The sequence below is a fragment of the Boeremia exigua genome (genome assembly GCF_020726555.1).
Source record: "Boeremia exigua strain MPI-SDFR-AT-0100 chromosome Unknown C7974scaffold_11, whole genome shotgun sequence".
Classification (NCBI taxonomy): Eukaryota; Fungi; Ascomycota; class Dothideomycetes; order Pleosporales; family Didymellaceae; genus Boeremia; species Boeremia exigua.
Window position 1 is genome coordinate 931,541 of NW_025763528.1, and position 13,131 is coordinate 944,671.

Consider the following 13,131-nt stretch of genomic DNA (forward strand, 5'->3'; position numbering starts at 1 on the left):
GATGGTGAGATGTGGTGGTTTTGAGGATACTGGTTGGTTGCTCTGGTAGGATCGGGATGTCTGCTTGAAGGCGTGGAAGATGGATGCTCTGCGACGCGATGGTAAGAGCTGTGATGTGACTTTATGCAAAAATGATTGAGGCTGTTGAAAACCAGACAACACATTCAATAGGCAAGGCTACAAAATGCGACTCAACCATGGAATGACTCGATATCTCTACCATGGAACGGCACTCCCAGCCGCACGACTATGCTCAATGCAACGACCCAATCCAATCTACTCATGCAGTCTGACAGCAACCAGTGGTCCCGACAACCCTCCTTCCGTGACTTTTGCGCTCCACGCGACTTTTCCGTGCGGTGCTCCGCCAATGAGACAAGACAACAATTAAACGCCCAAGCTGACCCAGAAATTACAAACGGCAATATACAAGTAGAGGCGCTAGCAGCTTAGCGACCCGATCTTTCCTTGGTCTGAGCTCTGCGCTTCTTTTGTGTCTCTGGGGCGGCTGTTAGCGGGGAGCTGAGGGAGTGGGGGGGGGGGGGGAACGTACCTTCGTCGTATACCAGGAACTCGTGCAGAGCGCTGCCTGTCGGTACCATGGGCAGCACGGGGACCTTCTGGTCGGTGACGACCTCGAGCAGGGCAGGGCCGTCCGACTCGATCAGCCACTTCAGGGCACCCTCGAGCTCTTCAGGCTTGATGACACGCTTGGCCTGGACACCCATGGCGTCGCCGAGCTTGACAAAGTCGGCGTTCCGCTGATGTGTGTGCGAGAAGCGGTCCTCGAAGAAGAGAGTCTGCCATTGCGTAACCATACCCTGCTCGTCGTTGTTGAGGATGATGACCTTGCAGCCAATGTTGAACTCGGCGGCAGTGGACAGCTCAGTCAGGGTCATGGAGAAGGAAGAGTCTCCGTCAATGTCAATGACCAGGCAGTCGGGGCGGGCGACCTTGGCACCAATGGCCGCGGGCAGACCGTAACCCATAGTACCGAGACCTCCGGAGGTGATCATGGTGCGCGGGTGGGTCCATCGGAAGTGCTGAGCAGCCCACATCTGATGCTGTCCGACACCGGTTGTGATGATGGTCTTGTCCTTGATGGGGGCAGTCAGGTTGGAGAGGGTCTCGATGACGGTCTGAGGCTTAATCAGGCCGTTCTCGCCCTCCTTCTCGTAGGCCCACGGGAAGCGCTTCTTCCAGTCGGCAATCTGGGCAAACCACTCGGGCCTGTCCTTGACGATGTTGACCAGGGGCATCATCTGGGTCAGACTCGAGCCGACGTCGCCGGCAACAGCCTCGGTGGCCTGGATGACCTTGTTGATGTTCTTGGGCATAATCTCGAAGTGGACAATGCCACCACGGCCCTCAGCGGCGGCAGCCTTGGCGGCGGGCGCGAACTTGGCGACGGCGCCGGTGATGCGGTCGTCGAAGCGGGCACCGAGAGCCAGGATCAAGTCGGCCTCCTGCATGGCCATGTTGGCGTAGGCCGAGCCGTGCATGCCGAGCATGTGCAGGGACTTGGGGTCGAGCTCGTCAAAGCCACCGAGGCCCTGGAGGGTGGTGGTGACGGGGATGTTGGCCTTGTCGGCGAGCTCCTTCAGGAGCTCGGGGCCGTTGGGGGTCTGGAGGATGCCCTGGCCGGCGTAGATGACGGGCTTCTTGGCCACGTTGATCAGATCGGCGGCCCTCCGGATGGAAGCCTCGAGCTGCTGCTTGGAGACCTCGCGCGCGGCCAAGGTGGCGGCGCTGGTGGAGGGCGGCAGGGTGCTGGAGATGGGGATGGGGCGGTTGAGGGTGCCGCCGGTGACGTCCTTGGGCAGGTCGACGAGGACGGGGCCCGGGCGGCCGCTGGTGGCAATCTCAAAGGCCTCGTTGATGCGCTTGGGCAGCTCGGCAATGTTCTTGACCATGACGTTCCACTTTGTGCAGGCGCGGGTGATGCCAATGGTGTCGGCCTCCTGGAAGGCGTCGGAGCCGATCATGTTGGTGACGACCTGGCCGGAGAAGACGACCATGGGGGTGCCGTCCATCAGGGCGTCCTGCATGGGGGTGACGACGTTGGTGGCGCCGGGGCCCGAGGTGACGAGCACGACGCCGGGCTTGCCGCTGGCACGGGCATAGCCCTCGGCCATGTGGCCGGCGCCCTGCTCGTGGCGCGGCAGGATGAAGTCGAAGTGCGGCGACTGGTAGATGGCATCGAAGACGGGCAGAATAGCGCCGCCAGGGTAGCCGACTGAGTCACGTTAGCTGCAGAACCGTCGTAGAACCGTCTGAGACGTACAGATGTGCTTGACGCCCTGGCGCAGCATCATCTCGTGGAAGATCTGGCCGCCCGTCATGCCGACAAACGAGTGGTCCATCTCGGGCGCGCGGTACGGCTTCAAGGGCTGCACGCTGCCGTAGTCCTCGCGGTTGAAGGCGGGCGCGGGGCGGGCGCGCGCCGGCGTCGAGGCGGCGGCGGTGCTCTGTGTGCGGACATCCTCCTTGACGACCTTTGCGGCGGCGGCCGGGGCAGGGCGGGTGAGCGATGACTGCGCTCGTGCGGCCGAGGTGGAAAAGGCGCGCGAGCCCTTGAGGGCGGCGATGGCGCGGGTCCTGGATTGCTGCATGACGAGGCGCGTCCGGGCAGGCTGGGGCTGCAGTCGCGGGGACAGGAGCAATTGAGGGCGCGGGGAGGGCAGGGCGAGGGCAGAGGGAGGGCGGACGGCATCCTGAAATTCTGCTGCTTGCGGAGTCAGTCAACCTCGCCTGCGTCGCCTCGACCGGCCCGTTCAGCGTGATTGGCCTGCGCACTGTGGGGAAACGCTGCGATGTCGGCGCCACCGTGACAGCACCGGAGCCCGCGCCCTGTCCCCGACGCCCGGCTCTCACCGCCCACACCATGAGCCTCAACCCCCAGCGCAGCGCCGCACACGGCCGCTCGCCCAGCGGCCGCATCGCCGTGGCGCGTCGCATGACCCGCGGCCTGCTGGATGCGGAGGTGCTCGACGACCCGCTGTCGCCCAAGGGGCCCTCCCGCACCGCCAGCCCCGCGGGCCCCTCGCCTGCGCGCGTCCTCTCGCCTGCGCGCGTGCGCTCGCCGCCGCCCGAGCCCAGCGCCCATGGCCTGCACGACCTGCAGCAGAGCGTCGCGCTGGACGTGTCGTTCCTGCAGGACCCGGCCGCCTACCATGTGCTGCCCACCACCGCCCCGCTGCCGTTCCAGCACGCCGCCAACGTGCCCTCGGTCGCCGCCCCCATCGACTCGCTGCTGCTCGCCGGCCACTACAGGCTCGCCGCCATCGCCGCCGCCCGCAACATCGTGTCTGCCGCCGCGCCCACCGACTACCCCACGCTCTTCCACCTCGTGCACATCCGCCTGGCCTGCCTGTGCCTGGTCAGCGAGCACGCCCTGGCCGCCCAGGAGGCAAAGGTCCTGGGCGACCTCAACAGCGCCTTCTACCGCCACCCGCTGACCGGCGCGCATCTGGTGCCCTGGGACCTGCGCCTGCTCGCCGTGCGCCTGACGGCCCTGGGCTACGGCGAGTGGCGCAAGGGCATCATGGGCTACTACGAGCTGGCCCGCGAGTGCCGCGAGAGCATCGTCCGCGCCGTCGAGCACCCCGACAAGGCCCTCTGGCGCCGCAGACTGCGGGACTGCGGCATCAGGGTTGCGAACACGCTGGTGGAGATGGGCGACTTGGACGGTGCGGGCCGCCATTTGGGCACACTGGCGCACGCCGACGGCGAGCCCGACGCCGCCGACGCGAGAGAAGTGCTGGTCATGGAGACGCTGGTGTGGCTGCGCGTGGGCGACCTGGCAAGTGCCCGCCAGTGCCTGGCCCGCGCCTCCACAGCCGAGAGCGATGCCCTGCTCGACGGCACCCTGGCAGCCCTGCTCCAGCTGGCCGACTCCGACTACGAAGCCGCGGCAGCATCCTTCCGCGCCCTGCACGAGCAGTTCCCTGACGATGCCATGGTTGCCCAGAACCTCGCCGTGTGTCTGCTGTACACAGGGCATATTCCCGATGCCCGAGGTCTGCTGTCCAACCTCGTCGACACCACCCCGCCTTTCCATTCCATGGTCTTCAATCTGAGCACCGTCTTTGAGCTGTGCACCGAGCGCAATCGGGACAGGAAGATCGAGGTAGCAGAGAAGCTGGCGAGTCGCAAGGACGGCGGCGGCGTTGGCTGGGAGCGAAGCACCGTCGAGTTCAAGCTGTAGACATTGCATAAGCCTTGCAGTTGGATATTACAGTCATGTAAGCAGTAATAGCCACAGTCACCTTTAGTAGTAGTAGTCATCACAGTCAACTTTAGTAGAAGTAGTTACTACAGTCAACTTGAGTAGTGGTAGTCACCACAGTCAAACCAGCAGCAGTCACCACAGTCACCTTAGTAGTAGTAGTCACCACAGCCACCACAGTCAATACCAACACCCATCATACCCCAAAAGCTTCGCTCATTCAACATGTACGGAGAATAGTATATTGACATGATCTACAACGTCCGCAATGCCACCCTGCCCGCGCCGTGCCCTTGTTCACCAACAGCAACAGCCACAGCCACAGCCAGCCGCAGCGCCGTCGCGTCATGCTCCTCCTGCTACAGTGGAAACTCACACGCTAACCCCTCCGCCCCCGAAGGAGCTGGAGACTGCCTGCCTGACTGACTGACTGACTGACAAGAAGACCCTCGTATCCAAGCCGCCCCCACATGTAGATTTTCGAGCCTGAACAAGAGCCAAAAAAGCGCCAAATGTCCTTGTTAGTAGCAAATGCCGGCCCATGTATCGTGGCGCCGCGTGGTATAGTTATTGAGAAAGAGACGTTTTCCAGGGACTCGGCGCCGCGGCCGTCGTCATCCCAGCGCGCTCTGCAGACGCATCTCCCACAGTCACAACTCGTCGTCTTCCTCCATCTTGGACTCGGCCGTTGTCGTGGGGATGGTGCCTTCGGAGTTGCCGCGCTCTTTCTGCGCCCCGAGGAGCGCCTGTCCGAGGCTCTTGCGCACGTTCTCGTCGAAGCCGGGCAGGGAGGCTCGGTGCTTCTTGAATGGCGACGCGATGCTGCTTTCGGCCTCTGTGCTTGCGGTTGCGGACTGGGACCCTTCGGCCGCGGCGTTGCCGGGAGCGGGTGTGCCCGAGATAGGCGACCCGGATGATGAGTCGCCTGCGGGCGTGCCGCGTGCCAGAGGCTCGGCGGAATGCTGTCGCTTTAGCTGTAGGGGCGTTAGCCGGCACTAGCACTGTTGAACCGTGGGACAAACCTTGATCTTTCGGACACCCTCCGCAAGTTCTCCCTGTTTGGCCGCATCCTCGGGCGAGAGCATGCCCTTGTCTACGACATCCCTTTCGTCCTCGGCATCGTCAGGACGTGCCTCATCCTCGTCGTCCGCATCGCTGTCCATGGCGTCCTCGCTCTTCTCCTTGGCCTTTGGAGACTGCATGTCGCGGTAACCCCCAAAGTTCTTCGTGCCTTTGGCGGCGTCCAGAGGCTTGAGGCTGCTGAGGTCCAGTCCTGACTTCCGACGTGCCGCCGGCGAGACTACAGTAGGTTTCTTCTCGCTGGTCTCAAGAATGCCCATCTTCCGCAGTTGGCCTATTGCATGTTAGCTTTAGACATCTCGCGCGCTGTGTACACCTACGCTCTCCACGGTACAAAAACGTGAAAACGGCATATGGCTTGTCTGGAGGGTCGATGCCAGTGACAGTCTGGGTGCTGATCGACTTGGGGTCCAGCGTCTTCGGTTTGGCGAAACTTGTGGTGTGGTCGATATCCTCTCCATCACCGCCGCCGTTCGGGTCGTCGTCATCGTGCGCGTCAAACTGCGGAGAGTACTCTCCACGCTTGATCTCGCCCGATGCTAGAACGCGGAACAGGGCAACCTTGATCTGGCCTGCGGCTTCTGGTACGGGCGGCTCGTCGTCAGAATCGGAATCTGAAGTGAAAAAGTCGTCGTTCCCTGATAGTGCCTCCACCGGCGCGTCCTTCTCGTCGCCGTAGCGGAGAACACCATTCCGCGACGGCTTGCTCTCGTCCTCGTCGCTGCTGCCGAGCGCCTCCCTCTTCTTCCTGCGCTTCTTCTCCAGGCGCTGTCGTCTCCGCTCGATCTTCGCAGCCACGTTTTTATCCGAGCCCTCCAGGTCGAGTCCGTTGAGCCAGCGCTCGAGTCCGACCTCGCGGAACAGAAACTCGCGCTCGGCCAGCCCTCCGCCCTCGGATTCGGGGACGCTGACCCAGCGAGAATTCACCCATGTCTCCTCCCCGCGCCGTAACAGTGTTGCAACCTCCTCTTTTGCCCGTCCGTCGAAGTAAATGTAGGCGGCGATCGTCTCGTTCGGCGAACTGGTGAGGGGCTTGTACGGCGCGATGGCGGCACCATACTTGCCCCGCTCGCCGGTGAAGCCTGGCAGGCCGCCGACGACCTTCGGCTTCGGGCTGGCGTCTTCGAGCGAGGGCTTGGGCGCCGAGTACGGCACATGCAGGCCGGGGGTGAGCAGCGTTATGGAGATGGCAAACGTGGACTGCTCGGGCTTGGTCGCCCCAGGCGGGACTTTGGCGGGCGGCACGGGGATGTACGACGTGATGCGGTGGAATTTGGACTGCTTCTGTATCGAGTGCTCGGACAGCGGCCCGTTGGGCGTGTGGATGCTCACGGCGAGCCCCAGGAAGCAGGGCATGGCGGGCTATAGATAGCGGTCACCTGCGCGGGGAGATAACCGCGGGGGTGGTGCGGAGCTGCGAGTCGCTGCGTGGCCTCGGCTTGCCGCAAATAGATTGCTCGGGCGCTGCCTGGCGAGGGAGTTGCACAGCGACGCTGCGAATTTCCGTGTGGGGTCGGTTTGGGTGATTGTGTTTATGATTGCGGTGTAGGCGGCGGCGAGCGCTCGGAGCGAGAAGAGGGACGATGCTCCTGCTAATGCAGCCAATCAAGTAAATCACCACAAAGCCCCGTGATAGCGCGCGTCCGCGGCACGTAGTAGTCAGTCACGGGTTTGGGGGTGAGCGTCGTTTCGATCGAGCTGAGGCCCGTAAAAGGTGAAAGACGTTGATCGCGCCGGCGTGGGGCCTGCGTTGATTGGGCGCCTTCGCGACCTGAGCATGCAGCGTCGGGCGCGTCATCGTCAACAAACACAGCAAGGCATTTTGCATTTGAGCCTGGTCACCGCAGAGCTGCTCGCAAGGCTTGACATGTCTGCCGCCGGGTCTTTGCATAGACCTGGAGGTCGCCAATCTAGTCTAGGGTATCATGTACAAAACAACGCTGCATTAATCACTCTCCGTCCAATGCTGCATTATTCACTCTCCGTCCGACGCAAACATGTCTTCAGCGCGAGGTCGCAGCCGCCGGGCCCGCGCCGCCGCTGTCTCCCCGGGTATCTCAGGTTCTGTGACGACCGTACTGCTCTTCGGTGCTGCCTCGATCACGTTGATCTCCGGATCGGCGGGCGGTGCTACATCAGGCACCGCATGGGGTGTGCCATCGTTCGCCCCATCGAGGGCAGTGATGTCCTCGCCGTCCTCTTGGTCCACATCCATCTTGTCGTCCCCGCCGTCATCATCGTCCACCTTGTTGCGCGTGGTGGGCTTTGCGACAGCCTTGCGTTTGTTTCTTTTCTCTGTCAACTTCCTCTCTTGCTCGGCCTGCTCCTTCTGTCTTTCTTGCGCGTTGAACGCATTGTCCAGGTGTTCCAGCGCAGGCTTGTCGAACAAATGCTCGTCCTTCCAGACCGTCAGGATACTATTCACTTCGTCTCTGTACGCTCGTTCAGTCATCCGTCCCATTTCGAGCTGCGCAGGTAGTCTCTGAAGATGTTCAAAAGCCTGACGATCCACAAGCTGCGTACCAATGGCTAGTCGGTACTTGTACGAAGCGCCAGACTCTCGCGAGGTAGTTAGGAGTATGTCAGAAATGATGCGTAGGGCGTTCAGAGTAGTCTGTCGCAAATCAGTGCGCCTGCGTTCTTCTCGACCCTCTATATCTCCAAGACGTCTTCTTGTGTTGGTTTCAGTCATCTGGAATGGCTCAATCAGGTTTGATATGAGGATGTGTACGACCTCATCCATGCCCTGGTTTGCATGTTCAACAGCGAAGACAGATATGGCGGCAATATCATCTGCCAAGATGCTCCCAGGTGGCAGTGATGTGATAAGCCAGAGTAACATCGCTCTTGAGCGAGAACTCATGATACCGTGACCATTGTCGACGCGGCCAGGGTAATTGTCGCCAACGGGCAGCTGTCTCTGCTGAGGCTTCTCCTCAACTTCGTCCTCGTCAGAGTCCTCGTAGTCGGCGTCGAATGCTCCCAGGTGATCCGCAAACTCGTCAGCCAGTGGGTCCGTTGGTCCTTGCCATATCCCTTGCCGCAGAAAGATTTCCGAGTTCGGTGTGTCGCATACGATTTGATGCATTCTCCATCTGTAGTACCGATTTACTGGATGCTTTTGATCAAAGAGCCAAGCGAACCGTTCTTCTTCCTGAACTTGCGGGTCATTCATTAGGGCAGCTTCAAATTCCACACCACCGTTGATGACACCCTCGATGGTCATGTGCACCAGGCGCAGCGTTGCACTGTCCGGTGGTTGATTGGCAGTAATAATCAAGCGTTCGGTATCTCCACGCGGTCGATCTCTGTCTTTCACTCCACCTCCAAGGTCTGGGGGAGGAGCATAACCTTTGGCTACCTCCGGCGCCTGCCACCGAGCACCGAATGGCTCTATACGCTGCTCTGTCCCCACAACACGTCCACCGAGATATCTATCTAGGTGAAGATAGTAGCCTCTCCCCAGGTACTTCTTGTCACTAAGCCTGTTCATGGCATCATCGAGATCTCGTGCATTCGCATCTTTGTCAAAGATGACCTTCATTGTCAAGCTCGGTCGTCCTTTTGTTGCGGGGCCATGAGGGGGGATTCTCTCCGTCTTTGTCACCTTCAGCGATGGGAATTCCGCGAACAGCTCTTCCACGCGTTTCGGATCCATTGTTGGGGGGAGATTCGACGCTTTGGCCACCACCGTTGTGTACAGATTCTCCTTCTGTCTTGTTCCCTCAAGAGACCGTGGTCCCGTAGAGGCTGCGCCGCCAAATCGTGATTGCGTGGGGGGGTTGAGCCGTCCTGCACCTGCGCCTGGGCTTCTGAACTCGTCGAGAGGATCAACTTCGAGGGTCCCGGGTCCACTCTTCATGTTCCGTTGCCGCCCCGTGAAATGTCTCTTACTTCCCGTCGGAACAAACACCTCCTCTTCTTCAATTCGCTCTGAGTCACCAAGAACCTTGCTGCCAGCACCATGCTCCTCCTCAAATTCGGCCATGACCTTATCCAACGCATTTTTCTCCTCGCGCTCCTTTGCCTCCTCCTCTGCCTTGACTTTGGCGTTCACTTGGGTCTTGTTGCCCTTGGCCGCACCCAATGAGAACTTGAACGCCATGTTGCTGTTGTGGGTTGTGCACGGCAGCTCCCGCAGGAGTGTCGCGGCGCGAGAGAGCTGCAACATCCACTAGCGCCGGTCACTTATCGATAGCGCGCGTGTCTTGCCAGGGCGTCGCACTCACAACCACCTCGACATAGCAGCTCACAGTGCCAACATGTCATCAGCGCAGGAAGTTCAGAGTGTGCTACGATTCCTATCCCAAGACGCAAAAGTACCGCTTGCTCAAGCGTTAGGGAAAGTCAAAGAGCTTCAAGCAGCGAAATTAGTTACGCGTAAGATCACGTGAGAGCGTACAACCGCGACGAGACAGGTCTGACGATGCTCGAACAGCTGAGCAACTCGCCAAAGCCGACTTCCCAAGTCTAAAAACCATCTTCGGGGATGAGAAGGTAGCGCGACAAGTCCTCAATGCTGCCAAACGAGTGTCGAAGAAGCGGTCGTTGAGCGAAGCCTCTGGCCTAGACTCAGTACCAGTGACATCACCTAAGAAGATAAAGCCATTGTACGGGCAGCCTCTCAGTCCGTCTGAAGTCGAGGCCTCGCTCGCACTTCCTACAGCTATACATAATGAAGAGATGCTCAAGTCGAAGACCGTCTTCACTAATCGAGCACCGTTAGTGCTGGCCTTCACAGTAGCACTGCTCAAATTCACCATGCCAGAACAACCAATGTCTAGTAGGCTGAGCCTCGCGCAAGCAGTTGTCAGTCTGAACAGCAAGACCAAGGCAGTTCATATTGGCATCGATAGTGGGAACACAGCGGAGAATGAAGGCTGGGGCGAAGGACAACCGATCATCCGAATAATGGGCCGAGAGGTTCGAGTGATGAAACGCTGGGGCTATGAATGGGAAGAGATCCCAGTACAAAAGGCCGTTAAAAGTGAGCAATCTACAGCAGTCACAGTGAAAGAGGAAAAATCGACACAAGAAACTCTCGTAAGCGACGAGAAGCCGGTTGAAGCAAAGGAACCCGCATTGTGGGGTATTGATCTGGAAGCGCTCAAAAAAGCGAACACTGGTCCAAATACTCAGAAAGGATCGAACCAATTACCTGTACACACCGCTCAAGGCGCAAGGGCGTATTTACTGAAGTCCTTCGAAACACCCAAAGCAGCTCCGACGGACACGAAGGCTGCGCCTGTGAAGCGAAGCGCTGCTTCCCAAACAGCAGAGAAAGAACGAAATCTCGGGATGTTGCTAGGTGCTCTCGAGCTTCTATATCAGTCTTGGGCGCAGGTTCTAAGTAAGGAAGATCTCGACAAACGAGCTTGGGGCTGGTATGTGCGCGTGCGTCCAGAAGTTGCTTCTGGGCAGGCTGGTTGGGGTGGGAAAGGTACCGTCAAGCTGGCAGATGTTCTTGAGCTGAGGCGGCCTGCAGGGTGATAGATGTGGTGACCACTCGAAGATTGTGGAGTAGTCAATTGAACTATGACTTGTGTTTTGCTTTTACTTGCATCTGCCCAAGCTGTGTCAAGGTGAGGTTTCGGTTATAGACCAGTCTTTGAGTGCCTCCAAGTTCCTGACCATATGCACCTTCGCATAGCTATCACCCACCTTCACTTTTGCGTAAATGAGGTCTTTGCCCTCCACCGCAAAGGCGTCTTCGTGATTGCTGTTGCGATCCAGCATCAGCGCATTCCACCCAGCTCCTCTGGCGCCATTATAGTCATCGTTCAGTGAGTCTCCAACGTACAGCTTCTCAAAGTCCTCTATCTGCAATCCATCGTCTCTTCCACTCAGTGTATCTTTCATAGAGTCGACTGCAGCATCGAACATGCCACGATCCGGCTTCTCGACGCCGACATCGTAACTGAGCACAACAAAGCTGATGTCATCTTCGGCGATGGCGTCTACAGAACGCTGGTCTGGAGTACCCACTCTCCTTGGGCCGATCTTGAGACCAAATGAATTCAAGATGCCCGGTACGCGATCGTCTGAGTTAGTGATGATACCAACAACGGTCTTCTCCCAAGGCCAAGATTTGACGGCGTCGGATGACGACTTCTGCTTTAGCATTTGGAAGAACGGCACGACATCAGGGAAGATGTCATAGCCCACTTTGGTCGAGTAGCGACGCAGCAACTCATCGACTAAGCTCTGTGGCACATCTTGCCCGGGCTCTAACCACGGCTGAAATGTGCCTTGTATCACCTGCACACTGTCAGGTGGTGCTCAACTGGGAAGATGAGAGGTGTACGTTTCTCCACCACTTCTCTGGGCCAAGACCTGTCGCCTTGCCATAGTTTGGGTTTCTCCGCGACGCGTCTTTGAAGGCTCTCTTGAACTCTCTGCCGACGTCTGACACGGGATCCTTGGTGTTGCACTTCACGCCATGCTTGATGGCAGCTTGAGCATACGCCCGCGGAATTGGGGTGTTAGGCTGGAACAGCGTTCCAAACGCATCAAAGCATAATAACAGATTCTTTTTCGCGTACTGAGCTCGTGTTGGAAACATATCGAAGTCGTTGTTCGGGTCTAGAGTCCGCCCCTTTCAGCGGGCAGCTGGTCAGTGCATCCTCCAATGAGACACGAACACCTCCGCGATTTCGAGGACCGATCACAACGCAACACGTTCAAACTACACACGCTCCTTTAGACAATTGCCCAACGCACAAGATGGCTCCAATCCAGCAGCAGAAGGACAAGTACTCTGTCCTGCTCCCCACATACAATGAGCGTCGCAACCTGCCCATAATAGCATGGCTGCTCAACAAGATGTTCACTGAGAAGTAGGTACCCCTGCAGCCCCTCAAGCATTGCTCCGACGGCGGCATTGACAGCTAACACCGCACCCGCAGCAATCTGGACTGGGAGCTCATCATCGTGGACGACGGCTCGCCCGACGGCACACAAGAGGTGGCAGCGCAGCTCCAGAAAGTGTACACACCGCAGCACATCCAGATCCGCGCGCGCGCCGGCAAGCTGGGCCTGGGAACCGCGTACGTCCACGGCCTGCAGTATGCGACAGGCAACTATGTCATCATCATGGACGCCGACTTCAGCCACCACCCCAAGTTCATCCCCGAGATGATTGCGCTGCAGAAGACCAAGAACTACGACATCGTCACCGGCACCCGGTATGCAGGCAACGGCGGCGTCTACGGCTGGGACCTAAAGAGGAAGTTTGTCAGCCGCGGCGCAAACCTGTTCGCGGACACAGTGCTGAGGCCCGGCGTTAGCGATCTGACTGGCAGCTTCAGGCTGTACAAGAAGGAGGTGCTGCAGAAGGTTATCAAGAGCACAGAGAGCAAGGGGTACACGTTTCAGATGGAGATGATGGTGCGCGCAAAGGCCATGGGTTGCACGGTGGCCGAGGTGCCCATCTCGTTTGTTGACCGTCTGTACGGTGAGAGCAAGCTCGGCGGAGACGAGATCGTTGAGTATGCCAAGGGCGTGCTGAACTTGTGGCTGAAGGTTTGAGAGGGGAAGACTGCATGATTCGGCGTTGGACGGTAGGGAACATGAGCTTTATTGGGAGCCTTCGGGCTTGCTGATGAATGATATCCACGGCAGGCAGGAAGTGATTACTTTGGCTTTTCGCACATCTACTACCAGAGTCGCTACAAACAAATGTTTGATGGCAAAATGATCGGCAAGTGGCTTGTGGAGCCTTGGTCCGCTATCAAATGTTTCTTTGTTGCCAATTCTGTCTACTACTGCCTTTAACTATAACAATTCACTTCTTCTCCTTCGTCACTTACGATCCTCTTGTCCTC

At 58.8% G+C, this 13,131-nt stretch overlaps 7 protein-coding genes across 7 annotated transcripts; 3 read left to right on the forward strand and 4 right to left on the reverse strand.

Moving 5' to 3' along the window:
* Window positions 1-52: 52 nt before the first annotated feature.
* On the reverse strand, window positions 53-2,779 carry C7974DRAFT_465774 (thiamine diphosphate-binding protein). The gene is made up of 3 exons (XM_046146303.1): window positions 2,285-2,779; window positions 554-2,236; window positions 53-499 (listed from the first exon to the last, which is right to left on the reverse strand). Exons 1-3 carry the CDS (start codon window positions 2,610-2,612, stop codon window positions 450-452), a joined length of 2,061 nt encoding a protein of 686 aa, XP_045993405.1. The 5' UTR covers window positions 2,613-2,779; the 3' UTR covers window positions 53-449.
* Window positions 2,780-2,884: 105 nt separating this feature from the next.
* C7974DRAFT_318487 (uncharacterized protein) lies at window positions 2,885-4,207 on the forward strand (the record flags this gene model as incomplete). The annotated part of the gene is made up of 1 exon (XM_046138656.1): window positions 2,885-4,207. One exon carries the CDS (start codon window positions 2,885-2,887, stop codon window positions 4,205-4,207), a length of 1,323 nt encoding a protein of 440 aa, XP_045993406.1.
* A 559-nt stretch (window positions 4,208-4,766) lies between these two features.
* C7974DRAFT_48157 (uncharacterized protein) lies at window positions 4,767-6,782 on the reverse strand. Its single transcript, XM_046146712.1, has 3 exons — window positions 5,629-6,782; window positions 5,251-5,582; window positions 4,767-5,202 (listed from the first exon to the last, which is right to left on the reverse strand). Exons 1-3 carry the CDS (start codon window positions 6,662-6,664, stop codon window positions 4,879-4,881), a joined length of 1,692 nt encoding a protein of 563 aa, XP_045993407.1. The 5' UTR covers window positions 6,665-6,782; the 3' UTR covers window positions 4,767-4,878.
* A 358-nt stretch (window positions 6,783-7,140) lies between these two features.
* On the reverse strand, window positions 7,141-9,441 carry C7974DRAFT_465776 (uncharacterized protein). Its single transcript, XM_046146304.1, has one exon. The coding sequence runs from the start codon at window positions 9,411-9,413 to the stop codon at window positions 7,284-7,286; it is 2,130 nt and encodes a 709-aa protein (XP_045993408.1). The 5' UTR covers window positions 9,414-9,441; the 3' UTR covers window positions 7,141-7,283.
* A 97-nt stretch (window positions 9,442-9,538) lies between these two features.
* C7974DRAFT_402100 (uncharacterized protein) lies at window positions 9,539-10,846 on the forward strand. The gene is made up of 2 exons (XM_046142659.1): window positions 9,539-9,688; window positions 9,747-10,846. The coding sequence occupies exons 1-2, from the start codon at window positions 9,571-9,573 to the stop codon at window positions 10,796-10,798; spliced, it is 1,170 nt and encodes a 389-aa protein (XP_045993409.1). The 5' UTR covers window positions 9,539-9,570; the 3' UTR covers window positions 10,799-10,846.
* A 39-nt stretch (window positions 10,847-10,885) lies between these two features.
* C7974DRAFT_416733 (haloacid dehalogenase) lies at window positions 10,886-11,870 on the reverse strand (the record flags this gene model as incomplete). The annotated part of the gene is made up of 2 exons (XM_046144013.1): window positions 10,886-11,566; window positions 11,613-11,870. 2 exons carry the CDS (start codon window positions 11,868-11,870, stop codon window positions 10,886-10,888), a joined length of 939 nt encoding a protein of 312 aa, XP_045993410.1.
* On the forward strand, window positions 11,572-12,983 carry C7974DRAFT_48194 (dolichol-phosphate mannosyltransferase). Its single transcript, XM_046146714.1, has 2 exons — window positions 11,572-12,144; window positions 12,214-12,983. Exons 1-2 carry the CDS (start codon window positions 12,032-12,034, stop codon window positions 12,833-12,835), a joined length of 735 nt encoding a protein of 244 aa, XP_045993411.1. The 5' UTR covers window positions 11,572-12,031; the 3' UTR covers window positions 12,836-12,983.
* Window positions 12,984-13,131: the final 148 nt, after the last annotated feature.